Here is a 27,053-nt window from a genome sequence, read left to right as displayed (position 1 = left end):
TTAGAGGACAAAATCAGTGTCTCTGAAGTGGTTGTAATATATTATATTATTAAATATTATTATTATACTGTATGGGGGCACTAAAGGGGCATTCTAATTTTTTTATGTGCTATTTTTTTTTAATGATGGGGGTGGGGTGCAAAAAGATCATTTCGCACGGGGCGCTATTTATGCTAAGGCTGGCCCTGGTTAAAAGAGTCATGGCCAGAGGGCTGATATCATTTTTACAATTAAAATTCTAACATTAAATAAATTATTATTAATGCAAGATCTGAAATCACTTTGTGCTTTGCAAGTTTAATGCAGTTCAAGGACAGTTAATGATTAGTACACTTATCTTCAATTAATCTGCAAATTCAGATGATATGCTCAATGTGTATTACTACATCAAATCCCAGGGCAGAACATAACAATCTAATTGGTCCAAAAATGACAAGAACAAAGGTTAGATTAGTCATATATAAAAAAGCATAATCTGACCTAAACTATTACTGCTTCATCGTAATAGAAAGACCACATTTGCCTAAAAGGTAAGAAAAAAAATAAGTATTACTTTTTGTTGTTGTAACCTCAACTAACTAATACATATAAATTGTACATTTTTAGGTTTGAGAAATCAGCAATGGACCGAGATGCACTTGATGAAGCTCTGAATGCTCTTATGTTTAAACATAAAGGCATATACTTTGATGCCAATTATACATCACCTGAAGTCATAAATGAAATAGAGCACATGGAAATGAAGGACCATGATGTTATTCTTGTCACCTACCCAAAATCTGGTAAGTTCACTGGCTGAAAATTTTATTAAATAGTGGTGTAAGGCTTTACTCACACAACCTGGTGAGAAATCAGCCGTGAAAAACTGCCATTTTTCACGCCCGATTTGCACCCGTGCAGTACCCATTTTTCACGGATCCCTCATAGACTTGAGCCGTTCACATGGTCCGTTATAAAAATGGCCGTGTGAATAGCCCAATAAACATGCATTGAATTTAATGCAGCCGTGTGACAGCCGTTAAAAATACGTCTGTCACCCGGCCGATTATCCCTGTTGTCTGAATAGGGCCTAAGAATAGTTTTGATTTTATTAGAGTAGTCTGTTAAAGAGAATCTTACATATTAGTATGTAGTCATACTATTCTGGATAATAGTGCAGGAGTATAATATAAACAACCTTTTTACATCATTGGGATAGATTATACTGTAGAATTATAGTGGATAGCTATTAACAAAATTCCCCTGCATTTTATAAAAAATGGTACCATATGCAAACCCATGCAGAGCTGAATTAAAGAAAAGTACCATGCTGTATGTAAGCAAGATAGAACATACTCTAAATATAAAAAAAATATATGCTTAACATTTTTTTTTATTCAATATTAATACATTTTTAATAGTCTGAGCAAATGCTAAAGCCCCCTCTCCAGTTTTTGAAACTGGAAATCATTGAGCATCAACAGAGTCAAAAATCGGAAGTGAAATCTTTGTTTTTGGCACTGATTGGCGTTAAACTGGTTGATGTATTAGCTCCTATGTGTAGAAATTTTTTCATTCCCTTTTCCCATCCCTTGGTTGAACTTGATGGACATGTGTCTTTTTTCAGCCGTACTAACTATGTAACTATGTAACTATGTCTCAATGATTGGTGGTTAATGTCACAGCTGTGGGGTATGCGGACCCACAAGGCAACTCCGCCGTAGTGGAGTAGCAGCTGGCCAAAACAACAATCAATAACAGTCTCTGGGGTAGAGTACCTGGAAAGATGATCTAGTAGATACTCGGAGAAGCAAGCCCGTGGTGTAGTAGACACTTGGTACAGATGATGATTGGCGTGGTAGATCACACTGGATGTGTTGGACGACACTAGACGTGGCAGATGACACTGGACGTGTCAGATGATACTGGACGTGCCAGATGACAACACAACTCCAACACTAGATACAGTTCAGGAACAAGCACAGTTACGAGATATAGGATACAGGAAGTAGGATGCAGGAACACTGGGAGCAGTAAACAACTAAGGGACCATTTACTAGACTAACATGGGAATACAACAACAACAACAACGCTCAGGCAAGGAGTGGAAGGGCAGACCCCTTTATATAGTTCAGATGAAAAGGGATAGGTTAGGGAACATTTTGTTGGTGCTCACGCTGGCGCTTTAAGGCCGGGGACGAGCGTGCGCACCCTAGAGGCAGGGGAGTGCAGCTAAATGTGTTGGCGTTTCCTGGGAGGGAGATGCCGACAAGCCCTCTGTGTCTCGTGATCGCGGCTGCCGGTAAGTACAGCGTGCCGGCGATCAGCGATAGTGGACACAACAGTTAACATCTGCCTGCCCTTGGAAACTTTGTGGACATCCAAGTATATTGTGTAATTATTGTGAGAGTGGTAAACACTGTGGGGAGAATTTATTAAGACTCGCGTTTTATACGCCAGTCCTAATCTAAACAGCACTGGAGTAAAATGTGCCTAATTAAAGTGGCAGCGATTGTAAAATATTTTTTTTAACCAGAATAAAACCGTAACAGAAGAGCACGACTGTAAATATATTATAACATTAAATAGACCAAACAGGCATTTGGGCAGATTCTTCTGGCTGCCCTTCTAAACGTATCTGCCAGATTGGTCTATAAACGTGCATTTTTTTACAAACATGTACTGTATGTAAAAACCAACATTTCCAACCATTCAAAACCAAGACTAACAGATACATACATATCTAATACAGAGTAAGTAGCTGAACAGTTTTTTCCCCACCATAGAGAATGATGAGATATCACTAGGATAGCCCATCATTGTCTGATCAGTGGAGGTCTAAGGTCTGACCGCTGGGACCCCCACCAAACACAAGAACTAAGGAACAAAGGCCCATTTTTCTATTTTCAGTTATAGCCTCACTCCTGACCAGATGCTGTGTCTAGCACAACACATTCCCATATAAGTGGTCACTATCGATTAATTGATGCCATATCCTAGCAGTATACCATTATTGTATACGTTGGCAAAGCCACTTGAATAAAACAGCTAGAGACAATGCGTCACTGTTTACATAGTGAACGGGGCTAAACTTGTAGCTTAAATACAGAAGAGGATCTGTGACACATCATCTAAAAAGGGAGGAAGGGCAGTTCTCCAAGTGCTGTGAGGCTGAGACGCTAACATTAGGAACTACACAATTTAGGTCTATTGCTGTATATTTTTTAGTGGCCAGAACACAACTAAAATCTTGTTTTACAACTTGTCAATAATAAAAATAAATACTATAAAGTAAAACCTATATGTTATTTTGCAGGCACTATTTGGACACAACAAATTCTGAGCCTAATATTTAATGAAGGCCATCGAAACGGCACAGAACATATTGACACGATGACAAGATTGCCATGGATTGAATATAATATTAACAACGTTGACTTGAAAAGTCATCCATCTCCTCGTCTTTTCACAACTCACCTGCCATATTATCTAATGCCAAGAGATCTGAGGTTCAGGATGGCAAAAGTAAATCACATAAGCGTTGTTTTACACTATTTCTCATATAAATAGATAATTTTGTCATGTATGCATGGTGTTTCATTTCACAGTGCATAATATTTGTTTTTGAGTAGTTATTACCAAAAGGAAATAAGAAAAATATTTATTTATCTAAACTTTTTGTAAACTAAAAATCTTCTGCTTGAAATTCCCATTATTTTTGTCAGAATTGTCCTCCATGTCATAAAAAATAACTTAGCCTGTCATACAGCAAACAGACAGGGCAAGCTGTAAAAGGATATATATGAAAAGAATAAAAATAATGCAGTGTGTGTATGTTAATGTACAAGTATCTGTACATGCATTCATGTATGTATGTGTTCATCCATGTATGAAGCGAGTGTGCACATGTATACATGCATATATGTAGCGAATGTGCTGGCGTGCATGACTTTTTTATGTGTACAGTTGGGCAACATTGTTTAGGTGTACTTTATAGTTTACAGTTTAAGTATGCAGCTATTGTTATTTTATGTGCTTTTATATGAGGGCACTGGCTGTCATCCAAGTGTTTATGCGTAAGCGTCAATGTGTACTTGGGTGTATGTGCGCGCCCCTAAAAGTAAACCCCTGATAGATCTGAAAAGATTTAACTGCCGGTGTGTCAGCAGCACAGCATAGGTTGAAGATGTACTCATCTTTCTCTCAGACAGTTACTTTATGATTAAAGGGCTTATTTTAAAAATAACTAAGGCTTAAAAAAGTTGTCCCAGTATCGACAATTATTACCTATCCACAGGTCTAATGTCTATAAAACTAACGGAAACAGCCAAGCGCTGTACTCAGCTGTTTTCCTCAGTCCCATAGACTTTATAAGGAGTCTATGCTCGACTGCCGCTCCATTTAAAGTTCTCCTCACTTCAGGTGATCAGTGTGGAGGAATGGGGGTTCAGGACCCCGCTATAGTGATCGTTGCGGTCCCATTAGTAGGGCCCCCGGTGATCAGACAATTATTACCTATCCGTTAGATAGGTGATAATTGATGATTCTGGGAATAACCGTTTAATAGATTACATTTTTAAAAAAACAAAACACAACTTGTTTTGTCTTTTTTATGACGTAATATATGTAAACATAACAGACTGACTCTTTGCATGAACTTAAATAAGACCTCCAGTCTATGAATGTGTTGTTATGAGTGGAGGTCAAAGTCAAGTCCATGCACAGAAGTTAGTTGACTCTACCATTGCAACCATAAGAAGATAAAAAGTGTATATTACTGCACTAGTCAGAAGTTTGAGTAAATGTTGTTTTTATTATTATTACTACTGCAGACCCCCTTTAGATGGTTATGGTATTAATTGATAAAAATATAATAACATTATTTATTATTGAATATTTATTACCCATTTGACAAATTATTGCATTGGATCAAAATAACATTGTGATAGAGTTCTAATTTTTTACTATTTAATTCAGATTATACATGTGTGTCGAAACCCAAAAGATGCCCTGGTCTCCTATTATCACTTCTACAAAATGAATACGAATTTAAAATATACGATAAATTGGGAAACATTCCTAGACCTCTACATATCAGGAAAAGGTAATAACAAGCAAACAATTATTTTTGTCATTTAAATATAAGCAAATTAATTGCAGTTTATTATAGCTTTTAACCTTTAGAGCTTATTCACACAAACATGTGTCAAATTGGCTGATTTGCATCGATGTGGGACCCATTTTCACGGATCCCTTAATAGACTTGAGTCTATTGAGGGTTCCGTGAAAACAGGCAAAAATAGGACATGTCCTACTTTTTCACGGGCCGTTCACACGGTCCGTTAAAACAACGACTGTGTGAATATCCCCATAGAAGTACCTTGATTTTAATGCAGCTTTGTAACAGCCGTTAAAAAAAAGTCCGTCACACAGTTGTTAAAGTGGTTCGTGTGTATGACCACTTAGTATTTGTTTCATCTGAATCAGAAATCATGAGGAGACCAATATTTTTCATAAGAAAGTTAGCCCTGGAAGGATGAATGGGCATATTACCTAAAAGGCTGTTTACTGTACATGGATCATCAGAAAGGAACCTCGGAGATAGTGTTACTGTTGCCATCCCAATCTTTCAAGGTATTTTAACAATTAGGCTCTGTTCACATCTAGGTTGTGGTTTGTGTTTAATATTGAAACCCCATCGCAGTGCCACCGGGTCAGACTAACCCCATTGAGGTCCTTCAGGTTCCATTGCGGAAAAATAGCATGCAGCGCTATTCTTCCCATTAAATCTGGCGTGAGTCAGCATGGAGGCTCAGACTCTGATGTGAACAGAGCCTTACAGTGATACCACATAACTAGCCTACCATTTTCAGATCTCTCCATGTTTCAACAATACCACCTCAGATTCAGTAAAAATTTCAGTACACAGCAAATAATGTTGCTGATTTGTTTTTTCTAAACTAACCCTGGTGGCATGATTACACAGGTTTTCGTCTGCATTTTTTTTGTAAACATAACTGGAGATGATGCCACATGTTAACACATACCTCCCAATTATCCCGGATTCAGCGGGACAGTCCCGGATAACGGGCGGTGTCACGCTGTCCCGGGTGGCCGGGGGTATGTCCCGCTGTCAAACTAATTCTGAAGCAGGGAACCATCAGCTCCCTGATTCAGAATTAGTTCATAGCGGAGGAGCAGAGGGAGCTCCTTCCCCTTGCCGAAGACTCCCCGGACACAGCGCTACTTTAAGTGCTGTGCTCGGGGAAGCCCTTGACGGTACTGTCCATTTATGAGCGGAATCCCCGGCCAGAGTTGGCAACGGAGATTCCGGTCAAGGATTAGCCACTGACGTCACTGTTCATATATGGACAGTACCGTCAAGGGCTTCCCCGAGCTCAGCGCTTTCCCTTGTGTCCGGGGAAACTTCGGCGAGCGGAGGAGCTCTGAACTAATTCTGAAGCAGGGAGCTGATTATTCCATGCTTCGGAATTACTGGCGACTCCTTGAGCGGAATCCCCGTTGCAGATGATCTGGCCGGGGATTCCGCTCCTAGAGGAAACCCTTGAGGTCACTGTACATATATGGACATTGACGTCAGTGGCTCCTCCTGGAGTGGAATCCCCGGCAGTGACATCAGGGCTTCCCTCTAAGAGCGGAATCCCCAGCCTATGCACTAGGGGCAGCTTTGGGGGTATTATACCGTATAATGGCAGCTAGGGGGGCATTATGCTGTAAGAGGGCTTTAAGCTATATGGGGGCAGCTATGGGGCTTTATACTGTATAGGGCAGTTATTGGGCATTATGCTGTATGGGGGAATTTGTTTGGGAATTATAGTGCATGAGGGCATCTGTGGGGGCATTATACAGCATGGGAGAATCTATGTGGGCATTATACTTTATGGGGGAATTTGTGTTGGCCCTATACTGTATGGGGGCATTATACTGTATGGTGGCAGCAAGAGGGCAATATACTGTGGCACTACCTACATGGGCACTGTGTCACTATCTACAAGGGCACTGGAACTAGGGACAGCTAAGGGAGCATTATACTGTATGGGGCAGCTATGGGGGCATTATGCTGTATGGGGGAGTTTGTTTGGGTATTATACTGCATGGGGGCATCTGTATGGGCATTATACTGCATGGGAGAATATGTGTGGACATTATACTGTATGGATGCATCTGTGTTGGCTTTATACTGTATGGGTGCATCTATGTGGAATTATACTGTATGGTGGCAGCTATGGGGGCATTATACTGTATGGTGGCAGCTAGAGGGCATTATACTGTGTGGGGGAAGATATTTGGCATTATACTGTGTGGTAGGCACTATGGGAGCATGATACTGTGTGGGCTGAATCAGTTGTGTATGGGCTGGGGTTGGGTGGGATTAGAGGCGTGGTTTAAAAGAAAAAAGTTGTCCCTCTTTGGGATACTTGAAAGTTGGGAGGTATGGTTAACATACCCTGGAAAAGATGTCACGTGAACATTCCCTTAGATATCAGGTATCTGCTTTCCTATTGAGACCAAGACAGGTTGCAAAGTCATTGATTTCTCTCCTTAGCAACAAAACTGCTACTTTGCTGTCACTTTGTCATGAACAGTACTTGTTGGTGGCACTTTGTAGTCTGTTGCTTATCATACAACTCACAAAATTTTAAACTGTAAAAGTGAACCTACTCCTTGCATTGGTCTAAGGGACTATTCACACATATCGCAGTCATGTCGTGTTTTAGTTCGAAAATACCCTTATTCTGCGGCAGGGAACTTAAAAAAATACCTATTTATTCTTATATAACATTTATATGTTGCTGTTGTTCACACTTGTTTTAAGATATTGTACAGCAAGACTAAGTCACTAAATGTAAACTTTGTGTTTTTAACCTTTTATGCTTTTTATAAAGATAAATTTTATCTTATTTTACAGTCGTAGGTGGCTCGTGGTTTGATCATGTTAGGGGTTGGTACACGCACAAAGAGGATTTTAACATACTTTTTGTGACATTTGAAGAAATGAAAAAGGTAATTAGTGGTTTATTTACAAATGATAAGAAGATGACCCGTGTATAAAGTGAATTTGACAACTGTGGCATTTAGTTAGAAGTTATATCAACAAATTGTACAGTGCACAATTAGAGGAGGGAAGCCATGGTCAGCACCAGAGAGCTACATGTGACCCCTAGCCGCCAGTTGCCCTTCATTGATCTATAAAATCAGTGGCATAATTACCGCTTTAGCAGCGTGGCCTGCGACATGATGGGACCCACCCCCCCATGTCCGGTGGCGCTGCTAGCAGCTGTTCTGGCTGCTACAGCGGTAGCGACGCCACGAAGAACTGGGCAGCATGGCCACCTCTTTCCCGGTGGCTTTGCTAGCACCAGAGGGGGCCCCAGTGCTAGCGACAGCCACATTCATTTGTATCTGCACCCTCAGGACACAGATACAAATGAATACTATAGGCTGCAGGCCACGTTAGGCCTGCAGCCTATAAGGCACTGGGAAGACTCCCTGCACTGGCTGGTGAGATGACATCACTGCATCATGCTGGTCTGTGCATGCGTCTCGCCTGGAAGATGTGAAGCGATCCGTCTATCGCGGGAACGGGGCAAGGTAAGTACAATATATTTCGTTTTTTGGGGGTGCTGTGTGGCAATATACAGGGGGGAGCAGGATGGCATTATAAACAAGGGGGGGAGCAGAGTGGCATTATACAAGGGGGGAGCAGGGTGGCATTATATACAGGGGGGAGCAGGGTGGTATTATTTGCAAGGGGGAGCAGGGTGGCACTATATATATCAGGGGATAGGGGGTGGCGCTATATACAAAGGAGGAGCAGGTTGACATTATATACAAGGGGGAGCAGGGTGGCATTATATACAAGGGGGAGCAGGGTGGCACTATATACAAGTGGAGAGCAGGGTGGCATTATATACAAGGGGGAGCAGGGTGGTATTATATACAAGGGGAGCAGGGTGGCATTATATACAAGGGTGGGGGAGCAGGGTGGCACTATATACCAGTGTGGCACTATATACAAGGGGGCTGTGTGGCACTATATACAAGAGGGGCTGTGTGGCACTATATACAAGTGGGGCTGTGTGGCAGTACTAAGGGGGGCTGTGTGGCACTACTATGGAGGCTGTATGGAAATTTACAGGGGGAGGGCTGTGTGACGCAATCTACAGAGGTCTGTGTGTGGCGCAATCTACAGGAGTCTGTGTGTGGCACTATCTACAGGGGCTGTACATTCTCTAAACTCAAATTCAAACTTGATACTTTACAGAGTAGCTGTATAAATAATATATCTCCACTAGAGTACTTGCTTTACATTTAAAATCATATGCATTCATCTATGCACCATATATGTGGGCATTCTTCTCCTTAAACTCATATCATATGCTACAGAATATCGTATTAATTTCAGTTACTTATTGCGTTAGCCCTTTGCATTCTGTGTTATCAGTATTGCATGGGCTCTCATGCATGGTTATATTGTATATGACTATAGAGTCCCCAATATCCTCTTCGCTGGTATTAAACCTGATATGTTTGTCAGGTCCTATTTAGACTTACTCCTGTCACGTTGCGGTTTTTCCACATACGTATTATTCAGTTGCAAAATAATGCACATATTGTCAACATGGTAACCGCAAGTATATTTATTCATTTGCTATTCTATATATGTTTATATCATTGTTTTTAAACTTGATATACAAGAATTCCTCTTTCTTACATTTCATGTGTGACATTATTGCGCATTGTCATTCTGTATCGTACTTTATTTGTTACACATTATGCTTTTGTTGCACTTTTCTTGTCATATCATTATCAGCACCTTTTCTCTTTTGTATTTTTCTTTATTTAGTATCTTATTTATTGTGGACGCTTTGCGAGTTCTCTCTAGTTTCCCCACTTGATTATGGATGGGTATTATTTCAATGAATATTTCTTCTGATGTGTTTGGAATTTCATCAATTTGTCTATACAACTACATTCATAATATCAGTATGGGATTTTTCCTATATTTTTAGTATATTCTACTATCTCCAGTCTGATTTGGACATGCGGGGCTTACATCCCCACATGCATTGCAAATGGCTATGGGCGTTATTTATTTTCTATACCGCCTAAAATTGAATCCCGTAGTATATCTGCTAGAGAGGCTCTCATTGCACAATAATATCTGCCATGAATAAGAACACCGATCGTGTTCGAAACGCGTAGGCTTCCGAATTATGCCATTCAGAGACCACCTTGTTACTGCGTTCTCCCTCTCTCTTTTATGATTTGATTGTCTATGTCAATAAAGTAGGGAACATTGATTTCCTTTTATCCACTTACTTCGCTGGATCTTACCTTCTTCCCTTCTACGTTATTTGCCGTGTGCCGTCACGGAGATCCGGACGAGGTTTGAGTGCGGGACGCAGGACTGGTGAGCTGGAGGTTTCCTCCCCCCCCCCTTTTTCCCTTTGTTTTTCTACATAAATATAGTTCCAGGCTCAAGCTCAGTACATAAATACAGTTCCATGCTCAAGCTCAGTACATACATATAGCACCAGAACCAAGCTCAGTACATAAATTCGGCAGCAGAGCCAAGCTCAGTAAATACATATAGCCCCAGAACCAAGCTCAGTACATACATATAGAACCAGAACCAAGCTCAATACATAAATACAATACCAAACTCAAGCTGAGTACTGTAACGTCCGTGGTCGCTAAACCTTAACTCTTTTCATCCTGCTGACGCCTTTCTCTCCAGAGATGCCAGCACATGCGGCCATCATGTTCCGCAGTGACCACTAGGGTGCGCGCGTAAGCCCAGTCCAGCCTTAAAGAGCCAGAGCGCACACATGTGGGAGATTGAGCTGATTGCTCCCAGATCACCCTGGACTATAAGGGCCCTGCCCCTTCCTTAATTGTCTGAGCGTTGTTTGTACCTACCCGTGTCTGTCTTTGCAAATGGTCCCTTGAGTGTTTTCCAGTTCCAGTGTTCCCGTTCCTGCTACCTGTATCCTGTATCCCGTGTTCCTGTGCTGTACAGTGTTGGAGTCGTGTTGTGTCGCCTACTACACCCGCTGTTTTTCACTGCACCTGTTGTCTGCCTGCTGCCAGAGTTCCATCCGAGCCTAAACCATTGCTACTGTCTAAAATTGCCACAGGTACATTTATCCAAACTATAGACATTGACTTTGTACCCTGTTTGGCCAGTTGCTGTACCGCTACGGCGGTACGATCCAGTGGGTCCACACCCCCCTCGTGACCGTACGCTCAGGCCATGGACCCCGCTGGTCAACTCAAGACAGTGACGACATCACAAGCCAAGCAGTCGGATATGCTAGTCTGCCAATTACGACAGGACCAACTCCAGAAGGGAACTCCATTACACAGCGACTGGATGCACAAGCTGCAGTTCCCCTGGCACCTGCTCCTATTGCCTCTGCTGTTCCTCCTACTATACTTCCTGGCAGTACGGATCATCCGACTACACCTCCTGGCAGAACGGATCCTCAGACTACACCTCCTGGCAATGCTGACCCCCAATTTTCTCTGACACTACCTCATCGCGATGATGGAGTGCCAGATTCACTTCAGCCTGTATGCCAGAGCATTTTCCCACTGACGGAGCAAGGGTCGCTTTTATCGTCTTCCTCCTGACTGGCAGGGCCCTAGCATGGGTGAACCTCATTTGGGAACATCAAGGACCAGAGACGCGTGAATTCTAGGGGTTCATACGGACATTTCACACGGTATTTGAGGAACCTGGTCGAGTCTCTTCGGCAGCCGCCACCTTGCTGAACCTTCGCCAGGGAGACACTTCCGTGGGTGAATACACCATTCACTTCCACACCCTAGCGGGAGAGTTTTTATGGAACCACGAGGCCTTAGTGGCAACATTTTGGCAGGGATTGTTTCCCCGAGATAAAGGACGAGCTTGCCACCAGAGATCTGCCATCTACCCTGGACGATCTCATTCTTCTGGCCGCACGGATTGACATAAGGATCCGAGAACGGTTCCGAGAGGCTCGTTGGGAGGGAGGACTGCCTAGTCCGGCTTTCACATTTCAGCAACCCCTGCTGTCCTCATCTGCTGCTCCACCTAAGGAGTCTTTGAAGACGCACCATCTCAAACTCTCTATCCAGGAGAGAACGCATTCGCACTTCGGGACTCTGTCTGTATTGAGGCCATCTTGTGCGTCTGTGCCCCCAAAAGCCCCAGTACCTAGGGTTGGTTGGAGAGATAACTCTGGGTGAGGAGGGACTTTCTTTCAAATTGCCCATCTCCGTGACCATAGTGTCCAGCGAGAGAGTGCATCGGGTCTCTGCCTATCTGAACTCGGGATCCGCAGCTAACTTCATTCGGAGAGACCTGATGGATCTTCTCCAGTTGCCCACAACCCCTCTGGAGAGGCCTTTGACTGTTGCCTCAGTGAATGGACTGCCTCTGCCAGACCCGATTGCAGCTGTGACCCAACCACTGAAGGTCCAATTGGGAGCCCTTCATTCCGAGCTCATCTAATATTTCTGTCCTGCCCAGGGCTGTCAACCCTGTGCTGTTCTGGACTGGAATTCTGGAGAGGTTCTCCAGTGGGGTTTCGAGTGCCTCAACCGTTGCCTGGGTAAGATCCATCCGACCCAGTCTCCCCAGTTTCAGTCATTGGCAGGATTGAGTTCTCACTACTCACAGTTTGCAGATGTCTTTTACAAGAGGGAGGCGGAGACGCTGCCCCCACACCGCGCGTATGACTGCCCTATTGAACTGACTCCTGACGCGTCCCTTACCCGTGGAAGGGTATGCCTCTCTACTTGACAGAGACTCAGTCTATGTCCACCTATATTAAGGAGAATTTGGCGAGGGGTTTCATATGGAAATCCTTCTCCCCAGTCGCGGAGGATTCTTCTTCATCAAAAAGAAGGATCGATCTCTTCGACCCTGCATCGACTCCCGGGGTCTCAACCAGAACATGGTAAAAAATAGATATCCGTTGCCATTGATTTCAAAACTGTTTGATCTCATACGAGGAGCCAAAAAAAATTCTAAACTAGACCTGCGTGGGGTACAACTTATTCCGGATTCGCCGGGGTGACTAATGGAAGACCGCATTTAACACTCGAGATGGGCACTAAGAATACCTGGCAATGCCCTTTGGTCTGTGTAACGCTCCCGCGGTCTTCCAAGCGTTCATCAATGACGTCTTCCAAGATCTTCTCTATGTCTGTGTTGGGGTCTATCTCGATGATATTCAGATTTTTTCCCCAGATCCAGTGACTCATCGGAGGCATGTCCATCAAGTTTTGCTGCGATTAAGTGAGAATCGTCTGTATGCCAAGCTGGAGAAGTGCGTGTTCAAGAGAAAGTCTCTACCTTTCCTGGGCTATATTATCCCGGATCAGGGTCTCAAGATGGATCCTGAGAAGGTAAAGGCCGTCCTTGAATGGCTACCCCCGCAAGGCTTAAGGGTCAAACAGCGTTTCTTGGGATTCGCCAACTTTTATCGACAGTTCATCCCAAACTTCTCTCTGACTGCTCCCATTTCTACCCTCACCAAAAAAGGCATGAACGCCAAGGTGTGGACTCCAGAGGCAGAGGCTGCATTTAATAGCTTGAAGAGTGCCTTTACGTCAGCCTCCAACCTCCATTATCCTGATGTGTCTCTACAGTTTTCGTTAGAGGTGGACGCCTCCTCTGTTGGTGCTGGCGCACTTCTGCTTCAGAGAGGTCCCAAAGGCAAGACAATGGTATGTGGCTATTACTCCGGGGAGGACTTTTGTGCGTCTGGCAGACAGAAGCTCTAAACTAGCAGGTCTCGCGTGTGTCCGTAATACCCGAGACCTGATTGCCCGTCAGTTCTGGTGGCCCACGCTGCCCAAAGACATCATGGACTTTGTCTCCTCCTGTACGGTGTGCGCAGCAAACAAAGTTGCTCACTGCAAACCGGCTGGCATGCTCCAGCCGCTGCCTGTGCTCAATGCTCCCTGGCAGGATATTGCAATGGACTTTGTCACGGATCTGCTTCCCTCTGCTGGATGCAGTACGGTCTGGGTGGTTGTGGACCGATTCTCAAATATGGCTCATTTTGTTCCGCTGACCGGCCTACCTTCTGCTTCTCGAATGGCCAACCTTTTAATCCAATACATCTTTCGCCTGTACGGCCTACCTCTGCATATCGTGTCTGTTCGGGGGGGGGGGGTTCAGTTCACCTCAAAGTTCTGGAGGGCCCTCTGTAAACTCCTCGATATAAAGTTGGACTTTTCCTCAGCCTACCACCCCCAGTCCAATGGTCATGTTGAGAGGATCAATCAGATCATGGAGAACTACTTACGACACTTCATCTCCAGGCAGCATGATGACTGGGTGCAGCTTCTTCCTTGAGCCGAGTTCACCTATAACAACCACACAAGTGAGTCCACCGCCTCCACACCGTTCTTTATAGTCTACGGCCAACATCCACGTATTCCTCTCCCTGTTTCTGCTTCGTCCCAGGTGTCTGCAGCTGACCACGAACTCTCTTCATCCTGCCGACGCCTTTCTCTCCAGAGATGCCAGCACATGCGGCCATCTTGTTGCGCAGTGACCACTAGGGTGCGCGCGTGAGCCCAGTCCAGCCTTAAAGAGCCAGAGCGCACAAATGTGGGAGATTGAGCTGATTGCTCCCAGATCACCCTGGACTATAAGAAGGGCCCTGCCCCTTCCTTAATTGCCTGAGTGTTGTATGTACCTACCCGTGTCTGTCTTTGCAAATGGTCCCTTAAGTGTTTTCCAGTTCCAGTGTTACTGTTCCTGCTACCTGTATCCTGTGCTACCATGTTCCTGTGCTGTACAGTGTTGGAGTCGTGTTGTGTCGCCTACTACACCCACTGTGTTTCACTGCACCTGTTGTCTGCCTGCTGCCAGAGTTCCATCCGAGCATAAACTATCGCTACTCTCTTAATTGCCACAGGTACCTTTATCCGAACTACAGACATTGACTTTGTACCCTGTTTGGACAGCTGCTATACCGCTATGGTAGTATAGCCCAGTGGGTCCACACCTCCGTCGTGACAAGTACGTACATATAGCATCAGAACCAAGCTAAGTAGATACTGTATATACAGCACCAGAACCAAGCTCAGTTCATATATACAGTACCAGAACAGAGCTCAGTTAATAAATACAGTACCAGAAAAAAGCTCATAAGATAAATAACAGCATCAAAACAAAGCTCAGTAAATGAATACAGCATGAGAACCAAGCTCAGTATATAAATACAGCACCAGAACAAAGCTCTGTTGATATATATTGCACCAGAGCAAAACTCAGCACATAAATACAGCACCAAAACCAAATTCAGTCCATAAATGCAGCATCAGAACCCAGCTCAGTACACGAATACAGCAACAGAACCAAACTCAGTGTAACAGCTGGCAGATATGTGGACCCACTGCTCCACTCCTCTGTAATGGAGCAGCTGCTGATCAACAGTCTATGGGAGTCAGTGATGATAAAGTAGCTGTAGGTCAGAGGTGGGTATATGCCGGACAATCAGGGGAAGCAGGCTTATGCAGGACAATGCAACTTGGCCAAGACACCGGACAGGAGTAATGCAGTCATCTTGGACACTGGACTTGGCTAGGACATTGGATAGGATTAGTGCAGTCGTCACTGACACTGGACTTGGCTAGGACACCGGACAGGAGTAGTGCAGTCATCTCGTTCACTGGATTTGGCTAGGACACCGGCCAGGAGTAGTGCAGTCATCTCATACACCGGACTTGGCTCGGGTACCAGACACAGATAGCGAAGTCGTCTCGGGCACTCTATTTGGCACGGGCACCAGACACAGATGGTGAAGTCGTCTTGGACACTCAATTAGGCACTAGAACCAGACACAGATACTGGATACAGGATATGGGATTCAGGATATGGTATACAGGATACAGCTAAGGAACCATTTGCAAGACAAACATAGGGAAGACACAACATTGCTCAGGCGAGGAAGGAGTGGACAGAGTTCCTTTTAAAGTTTCAGGTGTGCTGGGATAGGTTGGGGAAGGATTCCCTGGTGCAAGCGCTGGCCCCTTAAGAACGGGCCGGGTACCAAAGAGGAAAACAGTGCGCTCCAGCACTGTCGCGGCTGCTGGCGGACAGCGACCACAGCCATTATACTCAGTACATAAATACAGCATCAGAACCAAACTCAGTACATATATACAGCACCAGAACCAAGCTCAGCACATTTATACAGCACCAGAACCAGGTTCATAACATGAATACAGTACCAAAACCAAGCTCAGAACATATATACGGCACCAGAACGAAGCGCAGTTCATATATACAGTACCAGAACAAAGCTCAGTTCATAAATACAGGGCAATAGCCAAGCTCAGTATAGAAATATAGTACGAACAAAGCTCAGTACAGAGATCATTTTCAAATTCAGTTTAACCAACCCCTGCCATATAATTTTGTACCATGTAAAACTACAGCTACCAGTATGGCCTGAACAATGGTAATGATACAGTACGCTGGGAGCCGTTGTTTCACAAAAACACAATGGTACCACCCATTATCTCACTGGAGATCATACAGTGACTACAGTACTGATAAAACGCAGTCAGAGGGAGAATAAACATTTACATTCAGTGACTCAGAGGTGATGTCTTCTCTGACTGGAATTGTTCTCTTTCCTTTTTTTCCTCCTTTTGGCCCAGACCGCCATGATGACTTCTTGTAGCTATACCTTGCCTCTGAAGAGTTTGTCATCCAAATGTCTGTTGCTCCTCACTATTTCAGCATGCCCACACCTTTAGACTTCTGATATTGTCACACATTGCGCCCATGAATACAACAGCACCATACACTATGACCGCATACAATTGTGCCACACATTGTGCCCCTAAAAACTAAAGCAACACAGACACAAAGTGCTCCCTAGAAACAGTTCCACATGCTGTATCCACTGAAAATAAAGCACCACACTCACTGTGCCCCCTGTAAATTGTTACACACACAGAGCCTTCTGTAGATAGTACCATACACTGTGTCCTCTGGAGATAGTGCCACGCACTGTGCCCCTGTAGATAGTGCCACTCACGGTGCTCTCTGTGGATTGTGCCACTATAGATAGCGCCAACTGTAGATAGTACCACATACCCTGTACTCTCTATAGATAGTGCCACACTGTGCCCAGTGTAGATAGTGCCACACACACTAAGCCCACCGTAGATTGTGCGACATACACTGTGCCTCATGTAGATTGTGTGACATTCACTGTACCCCCTGTAGATAGTGGCACATACACTGTGACTCCTGTAAATATAGCCACATACACTGTGACCCCTCTAGATAGTGCCACATACACGGCTGTCAGGGGGAGGTTGGAGCTGACAGCCCGCAGCCACGGACATTACACATATACTGTGCCCCCTGTAGCTAGTGCCGCATACATTGTGCCCCCTGTAGATAGTGCCACATACTCTGTGTCCTTGTAGATTTAGACAGTGTCACATACAATGCCTTTAATACAAATTACCATGATAAACTCACCTGTCCGAATTTCCACGCCGTTCTGCAGCAATGCAGGCCTGGTCTCTGCTGGCTATGCCTGCTCCAGCAGAGCAACTCAGGCGGCGCAGTAATGTCATCGCACAGCCTCCCTCATTGACAAAGCGACAATTGGTGGGGCAGGGAACTTTAAGCAGCCTTGATCCTGCTAGCGCCAGTTAGACTGCTCAATTATATCTGCGTCATAAAGTCACGGATACAATTGAGTTAAAGGAAGATCGGTCAGGGTTCCACCGAGCGAAAGTCCCATATGCCGCAGGCCGTCCTCATGACGTCATGGCCCGACCAGCCCAACAGGATTTCTCCAGTTACGCCAATGGCAAATCCGCCTATGGTTTAAATACAAAACATGACACAATAAAAACAATAAGTACAATAAACTTGAGCTTATTCAGTGACAGACTGGTACAGAAGGAGAGAAGGCCCTGTCTTCAAGGACTCTCAACAAGGGAAGAGAGGAAGAGACAGTAAGTGAGGGTAGAAGCTGCTTATACAGTTGTGTAGCGGAGACATGGTTATTTTAGATTGTAAGCTTTTCTGAAGAAGTGGGTTTTCAGGTTGTTGGGAGAGAGTCAAAGTGATTTCCATAGTATAGGGGATGCACATGAGAAATCTTGGAGGCGATGATGTGAGAAGCAGACAAGAGAAGAGCAGAGATGGCCTTGTGAGGACTGGAGATTGCATGTGAGGAGGTATCATAAGATTAGTGGAGAAATGTATGGAGTGTACAGGTTTATGGACTGCCTTTTATGTAATTGTTAATATTTTAGGGACTCGCAGAGAGGAGCAGCAGTAGAGGAACAAAGGTAGAGATATATTAACCGGGTTGCGGAGTCAGGGTCATCATCAGAAATTTATGTAATGTAATGGAGCCGATTCATTTCTTCAAAGTAACTACAGCTGTGGATCAATTTGATAGCGACGGGTGGGGTGGTGGCGGATGGGCCCTACACCACTGGCACGGCCCTGTGCTATGGATGAATTGGAGAAGTGCAAGAGTATTAGACGAGAGACCACAGGGAAAGATATTGCAGTACTTTATGAAGGATATGATATGCAATAATTTTTGTTGACTCAGGGAAAAAACAGTAGACTCGAGAAATGAGTTTGAGGTGAAAATGACAGGAGGTGGTATTAGCTTGGAGGTGGTGTCTGAAAGACAGGGAGAAATCAAAGGTTATTCAGAAGCAGCGTATTTGGGAGACAGGGGAAAGTGTGTAGCCATTAAAGAGGCTTTGTCACCAGATTATAAATGCCCTTTCTCCTACATAATTTGATCGGCGCTGTAATGTAGATAACAATAGTGTTTTTTATTTTGAAAAACGATCATTTTTGAGCAAGTTATGAGCAATTTTAGATTTATGCTAATTCGTTTCTTAAAGACCAACTGGGCGTGTTTTTACTTTTGACCAAGTGGTCGTTGTACAGAGAAGTGTATGACGCTGACCAATCAGTGACCAATCAGTGACATACACTTCTCATTGTTCCAGCCCAGCATGATCCACAGCACAGTGTGATTGTGCAGTGAAAGAAGCTGGGCTGGAACAATGAGAAGTGTATGTCACTGATTGGTCACTGATTGGTCAGCGTCATACACTTCTTTACAACACCCACTTGGTCAAAAGTAAAAACACGCCCAGTTGGTCTTTAAGAAACTAATTAGCATAAATCTAAAATTGCTCATATCTTGCTAAAAAATGATCGTTTTTCAAAATAAAGACCACTGCTGTTATCTTCATTACAGCGCCGATCAGATTATGTAGGAGATAGGGCACTTATAATCTGGTGACAGAGCCTCTTTAAGTATGATTGATAGTTCTAGTAAAGGGGTTGAGCAAAATGGGGGAAAGATGATGAATTCGATTTTGTGAATGTTGCGTTTTAGGAAGCAGAAGGAGCAGCTCATAGGAGGAAATAGCTGATAGGCACTCTGGAACTTTCGATAGCCGAGATTTAAATTTGAGTGTCATCAGCATTAAAATGGTACGTTAAGCCATTGTATAGATGGAGAAGAGCAGGCATCCCAGGACAGAGCCAACAGAAAAGGGTGAGTAGAAGATATAATGGGAAAAAGGGGGACATTAAATGTATGGTTGGTGTGTACAGAAATTAGTATACAGTGCAAGAGCAGAAAAATTGGCAAGAGATAGTCCTTATAGCTGCAGCACTTGCCTTCAAATGTGGAACTACAAAAGTTTTATAATTGTAGTGCCAACAATAGGGGTGTGCAACTTGTACAATTGCACAGGTAGCTTGAGCTGCCCCTACTGAAGGTGACACCTCGGATGGATATTAGTATTAATTGTATAGAAGTTTTATTTAGAAATTGTATAGCAGTTATTAGATTACTTTGTGTATGGAACTGTCATTCAGTCACTGTATTTTGGTATTTGAGCACTGTATGGTGATATTTCCATTGTTTGGTGCTGCTACTTGGGCAATGTTTAGTATAGTATGTATATTGCCGTATATTATTGTGGCAGTACTGTATAGAATTTTCATTAGACCAACTGTATGGCACTATTTGACCAATAAATGGCACTGTAATTTGGGAACCATACTGTATGGCGCTTGTAATTATACAGTGTAAAAATAACCATATCGAAACAATGTCTAAAAGTACGATATATGGGGTGGGTGAGGCAATAGAAGGTAGTTCACCGGGCATAGTCCAATGTAAGGATCGCTGTGTTTAATTGGCAGGTTGGTTATAATATGATATTGCTGACAATAAAAACACATTTAGTTTTCTCTTACTAGTGTGTTTTGCTATTATTTTTTCATCTGTTTAAGGACCTTCGATCTGCTGTGCTGAAAATATGCAAATTTGTGGATATAACCCTTGATGAAGAAGCAATAGACACAGTGGTGGAAAGAGCAACTTTTAAGAAAATGAAACATGACCCTCTTGCTAATTATACATTTATTTCAAACGACATTTTAGACCGAAGTAAAGGAGATTTTCTACGTAAAGGTAAAGTAAAATCAGAGAGTGCATATGTTATACACACAAAGAAGAATCAGCTCCAGCGGCGTAGCTATAGTGTTCACAGCAGTCACTGTTGCGACCGGGCCCCTAAAACAGGAGGGCCCCACAGGCCCCTCTTCGCTGCACTAATGGTTTAATGAGCTACTTTCAAAGACAGTGCGGCATGCAGCAGCATTTAAGCCGCTAGAAAAAGGGGGCGGTCTCTTCTCACATCCCATTGCCCACCCCAATGACGCGATCATGGGGTGCCGATGGTTGTCCTGGCAGCTTGGGGGCCTAATGAAGGCCCCCAGGTCTGCCATCTTTGTGCACCTATTAAGCCCTACCAAAGGCAAGTCCTAATAAGAACTTGTCAAAATCACGATAAACTGCAATACATTAGTATTGCAGTATATCATGCAAGCGATCCATCAATCGCGTGTTCAAGTCCTCTAGGGGGGACTAATAAAAAAAAAGTGAAATACAGTTGAATAAAGTTTTTTTCAATACAATAATTTTTTTTATAGTTTCCGAGTGCATTATATGGAACAATAAATGGTGCCATGGAAAACTAGAAGTTCTCCCGCAAAAAACAATCCCTCATATGACTACGGATGTAGCCATCTTTATATTGACTCTGATAACTTGCTGCAGCGTGATATCACACAACCAAAGCCATTGAAAACTCATTGAAAAAGTCAACATAAAGGATCTTGCCACTGTGTATTTAATGCGTTAAAAGTCAAGATAAAGACGGCTACATATGTACATCAACGGAAAAATAAAAAAGTTATGGCTTTTGGAAGGTGGGGAGGAAAAAAAGCGAAAAGAGAAACTCAGAAAAATGGCTGTGGAAAGAAGGGGTTAAAAAATGTTCAGCTTTATTTCAACATTAAAAAGAAGATGCGCGCACCCAGGGAAACCTTAGATCCGAACTTACGAAGTTAGTATACTGACAGTCCACAAACATCACTGACAGTATCACACTGTGCAGGGACACATCCTCCTGACAAGGGGAAAGGTAACACCCATTTGTCTATCAGTCCTGGACTGCACAAAGACTTTTTGTGAAATACAAGGATTTCCTATAATAAACATGTCAGGAGAGGTGACAGATTCTCTATAAATACAGTGACTCACAGGTGACGAATTTTCAGATTCTAGTAGTTTTTTTTCCTCTTTTCTTCTCCATCTGGTCCAGACTTCATGATGACTTCTCCCGACCATGACCCATTTCTTTAGAATTTGCCACTCAGATATTTTCGGCTCCTCACTTTTTCAACACATATAAAGAAAGATAAAATTATCGCTGCGGCGCACCTTATAGGGAACAGTGCTCATAGACAAATGAGAGATTTAAGGCAGGGGGAAAGAGTCCTCCAATTCACATCATACGTTTGCGTATAAATTATACTACAAGCTGAATGGTTAAACAGACAAGAAGTGGAAATCTAACCTTAGACATACAAACAGCATTCACTAAACACATCATATGGGCAAAATACAAAGAAAAGCTAATTAAAATACATCGTCTGTCTTTGAATACCAGGTCACCATAGGGGTTAAACTCAATGTCAGGATCCAAAATACTTCACGGGTGAGTAAAGTACTCCTCCAATCCCCCCTCTTTTAGGTTTATTAGCTCTATGGCAAAAACCCTGAGCATGTATTTCACTGAAACTTGTACATTCTCCAGATGTTTTATGATTAGTTATAGTATCCTAAATACTGGCATATGATCTATGTTCCTCAATACAAATTATTAATTTACGTCACATTTTTTGCAATCCCCCTTAGTTCAATTTTCTATCTGAAAATAAATACTCTGTCCTTGTTTTGGAATCCGTAATAGACCTAGCTCTGTTCAGAATTCCTTATTTATTAGCTTTTCTTTGTATTTTGCCCAAATGAGGTGTTTTTGTAATACTATTTATATGTCTAAGGTTGATTTCCATTTATGTTTCTAATGTCTATTTAACCATTTAGCTTGTAACATCATTTATATGCAAATTTAGTTTGTAATATAATTCACATGCAAATTTATTTATACATTTCCAGGAGGAATAACAGAGGAATAGCGCAACATAGCATTTTAAGAAAATATGCTCCAGCATTGTTATTTCATGGGAAATATAAGAATTAATTCAAATGTACAGCTGGCGGGCCCCTTTTAACATACTAGTACTCCTCAATTATTTAGAATATCATCAAAAAGTTGATATATTTCAGTAATTAAATTCAAAAAGTGAAACTCATATATTATATAGATTCATTACACACAGAGTGATCTATTTCCAGCATTTATTTTTTTAATGTTGAGGATTACGTCTAACAGTTAATGAAAACCCAAAATGTAGTCTCTTAGAAAATTTGAATATTGCGTAAAAGTTGAAGATTGTAGATTCACGGTGTCACACTCTAATCAGCTATTCAACATGAAACACCTGCAAAGGTTTCCTAAGCCTTTACAAGGACTGGTCTGTTGCTCAATGGTCCAAAGACCTGTTTTCAGATTAAAGTAAATTTTGCATTTCATTGAGAAATCAAGGTCCCAGAGTCTGAAGGAAGAGTTGAGAGGCATCAATCCAAGTTACATGCGGTCCAGTGTGAAGTTTCCACAGTCAGTGATTGTTTGGGGAGACATGTCATCTGCTGGTGTTGGTCCACTGCGTTATATCAAGTCCAGAGTCAACGCAGCCGTCTACCTGGAATTTTTAGAGAACTTCATGGTTCCCTCTGCTGACAAACTTTATGGAGATGCTGATTTCATTTTCCAGCAGGACTTGGCACCTGCCCACACTGCCAAAAGTACCAATACCTGGTTTAATAACCACAGTATCACTGTGCTTGATTGGCCAGCAAACTCGCCTGACCTAAACCCTATAGAGAATCTATAGGGTATTGTCAAGACGAAGATGGGAGACACCAGACCTAACAATGCAGACGAGCTGAAGGCCGCTATCAAAGCAACCTGGGCCTCCATAACACTTCAGCAGTGCCACAGGCTGATCACCTCCATGCCACACCGCATTGATACAGTAATTTATGCAGAGTCGGAGCCCCGACCAAGTATTGAGTGCATATATTGTACATACTTTTCAGTAGGCCTACATTTCGGTATTAAAAATATTTTTTTTTATTGGGCTTATTTAATATTCTAATTTTCTGAGATACTAAATTTTGGGTTTTCATTAACTGTTAGCCATAATCATCAACATAAAAAGAAAAAAATGCTGAAAATAGATCACTCTGTGTGTAATGAATCTATATAATATAGAAGTTTCACTTTTTTAATTGAATTACTGAAATAAATTAACTTTTTGATGACATTCTAATTCATTGAGAAGGACTAGTATAAGTTTTTAAATTGACATCAATAAGCACTAAATTTCATTTAAAATATTATATTTATATTATGCAAAGTTTTTAATAAACCATAGCACCTAATACACTTACATAATGTAAGATACAATTTACTTAGTGCTGGCAAGTGCAAGGGAAAACATCTTTATAATGCAGCACTCAAAAAAGGTAAAATTTTGCTCTGGGAATCGAGGCCCAAAAAACCAAGTTATGAAAGGGCTAAACAAACCGGAATAGAAGTAAATGCACTTACAGATCCCTGGAAACACAGATTTAGGGTACGGACACACACACATAAACACTGCAGATTTTCTGCAACGGATTAATTTCGGAAAATCTGCAGCGTATTACAATAGTAGCAGTGTGGGTGAGATTTCAACAAATCTCGTCCCCACATTGCAAAAAAATGCAGCCGAAAAAAACGCACATAAATTTACCTGCGGTGCGGTTTCTTCAACCGCAGCATGTCCATTAATGATGCGGAATCGCAGCTCTTCCGTTGCAGGTTTTCCTATTATATTTAATGGGGTGCTTAAACCCGCAACAAAGTGGTGTATGTTGCGAAATTTGCGGTGGAATCACAGTGATTCCGCGGTAGTTTTCGAAGTGAGAATTTTTTTTTATAAAGTTATACTTATCCAGAATTCCCTGCTTCTTCTCCAGTCCGGCCTCCTGGGATGACGTTTCATTCCAAGTGACTGTTGCAGCCAATCACAAGCTGCAATCGTCGCATGACCTGCAACATCATCCCAGGAGGTCGGACTGCGTGCAGAGAAGCGTGAGGTGGTAAGTATGAAAGTTTTTTTTAATTTTCCGTGCTGCATTACGCAATGTGGTGCGATTTTTTTTTCAGATGGCATTCCCTGCAGTGTTCAGGCCAGATATGCTGTGCAGCTTGACGCAGTGTATCCGCGCTGATTACGCTGTGTGTGTTTGTATCCTAAAATGTTGGCAATGAGAAATACTCTAATCTGATTTTCTTTCTATATTCATGACTGCACTGTTCATTGTACCTAAAGACACTGGCTAAGCTTTTCTCTATACACTTTACCAGGGACTGTTGGCGACTGGAAAAATAAAATGACTGTGGCACAAAGTGAGATGTTTGATAAAGTGTACAAAGAGAAGATGGGAGATCTGCCAATCAAGTTTTTGTGGGACCTCAATGAAGAACCTTCCCTATAGCGTCTGTTATCTTCATAACCTTAAAATAGCTGAATAGTTAAAGGCTATGTATACCTTTGAGGGCATTTTTTATTTATTTTTAATAAATAGCTGTGTGATTACTGTAACTTTTAAAATAGTTTAATAAAATTTCCTTTTACTTTTGGAGTTACAGCTGTTCTGTATTCTATATACAGAACAGCTGTATCGTTCGTTTTACACTGAATCCGTCAGTCCTGCGGACTCTGACACCCAGGATCCTCCTGTAAACGATCACATCTAACTTCATGACTTAGATGTGATCGATTACAGGTGGATCCTGCTTTTAACAGACGCGCAGGACCCGTCGACACTGAACCCGTCAGGTGCGCAAGACAGATGGATTCAGTGTAAAGCGAACGATACAGCTGTTCTTTATCTAGAGAATACAGAACAGCTGTATCTCAAAAAGTAGGTCAACCATATATGATCGGGGGTGATCTGACACCCGGACCCCGCACCGATCAGCTGCTCACGCTGCCTCTGGGTGCTGGATGTTATGCAGTGTATGCAGTGTTCAGAGCCGCGGAAGAAGATGACTCCGTACACTGCATAGCGGCCGTGCTGCAGAACTGCAACCCTGCTCCTATTCTCTTGAAAAGGTGCAGAGCTGCAATGCTGCAGCTCGGTCGCTATTGTGTGACTGCAGCCATCTGCTTCGGGCATGGACATCCGGTTACCGGAGGCAGCCGGAGCAGCTGATCGGTGCCGGATCCGAGTTTCGGACCCCCACTGATCATATACTGGTGACCTATCCTGTGGACACACCCACATTGTCTTTCATTACTTGTAATGTAAGCTATGGGACGGCAAACTCTTTGGTGTGTGACCTGTGTCGCGGCAAAAGTCAGTGTGTAGCCCCAACTGTACAAACCATCAATATATACAGAGAGAGAGACAGGCAGCAGAATAATAATCTTTATTTGTATGACACAAAAATCTGCATTTAGATCATTATAACACAGTATCTTTCTAACTAGACGCAGATTTTTTGTGTCATACAAATAAAGATTATCTATCTATCAAACTCATATATCTTATATATATTTTCGGAAGTTTGTTTGTTTGAAGCCCGATTTTTCGTTGGTTTAAAATCAGGGAATAGCTATTTTTGATTGGACATTGAACAAAGTTTGCCTCCTTTCGCGATTTTTGATTAAGTGGCAGGAATACACCTTCAAAGTCCATGTTTTTCCCATGGGCAACTATATGTTGCTTGCTCCAGAGTCGGCACTGGAAAGAATCTCTACATCTTGGCACCGGATCAAAAGACAAAAAACATTGTTTACAGGAAAGCGTTGGAATAGATACATGCAGTCCTAAATCAACACTATATACATCTGTAATGAATATATTGCTTCATTTCATTTATTTTATGCTTCCAATAACACTATTTACACTCTCTAGCAATTAAATTCATATCGGGAGGTAGCAATTAAATTCATACTGAGAGGTATTTAAATAGTGAGCTTTTACCGTATCTATACCGTAAGTCAACCTCCCGAGCAACGGCGGGGGTATCAGGTAGTATTGATATATAGTATAGTTTTAGGCTGGGGCTAAACGGCGACTTTGGCCATGACGTAGGTCGCACCGCCAAAAGTCTCTGGCCGATATCCTATGCTGTATGTAAAATTACCGCGATGTGACAACACTGACTGTCATTACTTGCGATGTAGGCTACGGGACATAGCGATCTTTGGTCGGGCGACTTGAGTCTCGGCCAAAGTCGCTATATAGCCCCAGCCTAAAACTATACTATATTTAAATTGATATGAGATGATTAGACTATGGCCATAAGCAGCCAGTCGTGGCTCAGCGACGCACAGCAGCAGGATACCTTGAGTCGGCCATCCCCGGTTGCAGAATATCTGGGGCATTAATGTGTTAATTTGCTGGCTGCATATTGTTACAATGTTCTATGACTTGGGCCAGAGTGATGGGTGTGGCTCAGTCAGTGTATTGCGCAGCTGGAGAATAAAGCAGAATCCTGAA

At 42.8% G+C, this 27,053-nt stretch overlaps 1 protein-coding gene across 1 annotated transcript; it reads left to right on the top strand.

Annotated features, from left to right (window-relative positions):
* The first annotated feature begins 423 nt into the window (after positions 1-423).
* On the top strand, positions 424-27,053 carry LOC142759766 (amine sulfotransferase-like). The gene is made up of 7 exons (XM_075862301.1): positions 424-530; positions 607-782; positions 3,296-3,504; positions 4,957-5,083; positions 7,910-8,004; positions 20,318-20,498; positions 24,910-27,053. The coding sequence occupies exons 2-7, from the start codon at positions 623-625 to the stop codon at positions 25,038-25,040; spliced, it is 903 nt and encodes a 300-aa protein (XP_075718416.1). The 5' UTR covers positions 424-530; positions 607-622; the 3' UTR covers positions 25,041-27,053.

This window comes from Rhinoderma darwinii, chromosome 4 (genome assembly GCF_050947455.1).
Source record: "Rhinoderma darwinii isolate aRhiDar2 chromosome 4, aRhiDar2.hap1, whole genome shotgun sequence".
NCBI classification, from domain to species: Eukaryota; Metazoa; Chordata; class Amphibia; order Anura; family Rhinodermatidae; genus Rhinoderma; species Rhinoderma darwinii.
The sequence above is the reverse complement of the archived record's forward strand: the minus strand, read 5'-3'. Positions and strand labels throughout refer to the sequence as shown.

Excerpts from the sequence above, each read along its gene's own strand:
- LOC142759766 (XM_075862301.1), top strand. The coding sequence starts at position 623 with ATGGACCGAGATGCACTTGATGAAGCTCTGAATGCTCTTATGTTTAAA. Across the intron at positions 8,005-20,317 it reads CATTTGAAGAAATGAAAAAG|GACCTTCGATCTGCTGTGCT; the intron begins GTAATTAGTGGT and ends CATCTGTTTAAG. Across the intron at positions 20,499-24,909 it reads AGGAGATTTTCTACGTAAAG|GGACTGTTGGCGACTGGAAA; the intron begins GTAAAGTAAAAT and ends ACACTTTACCAG.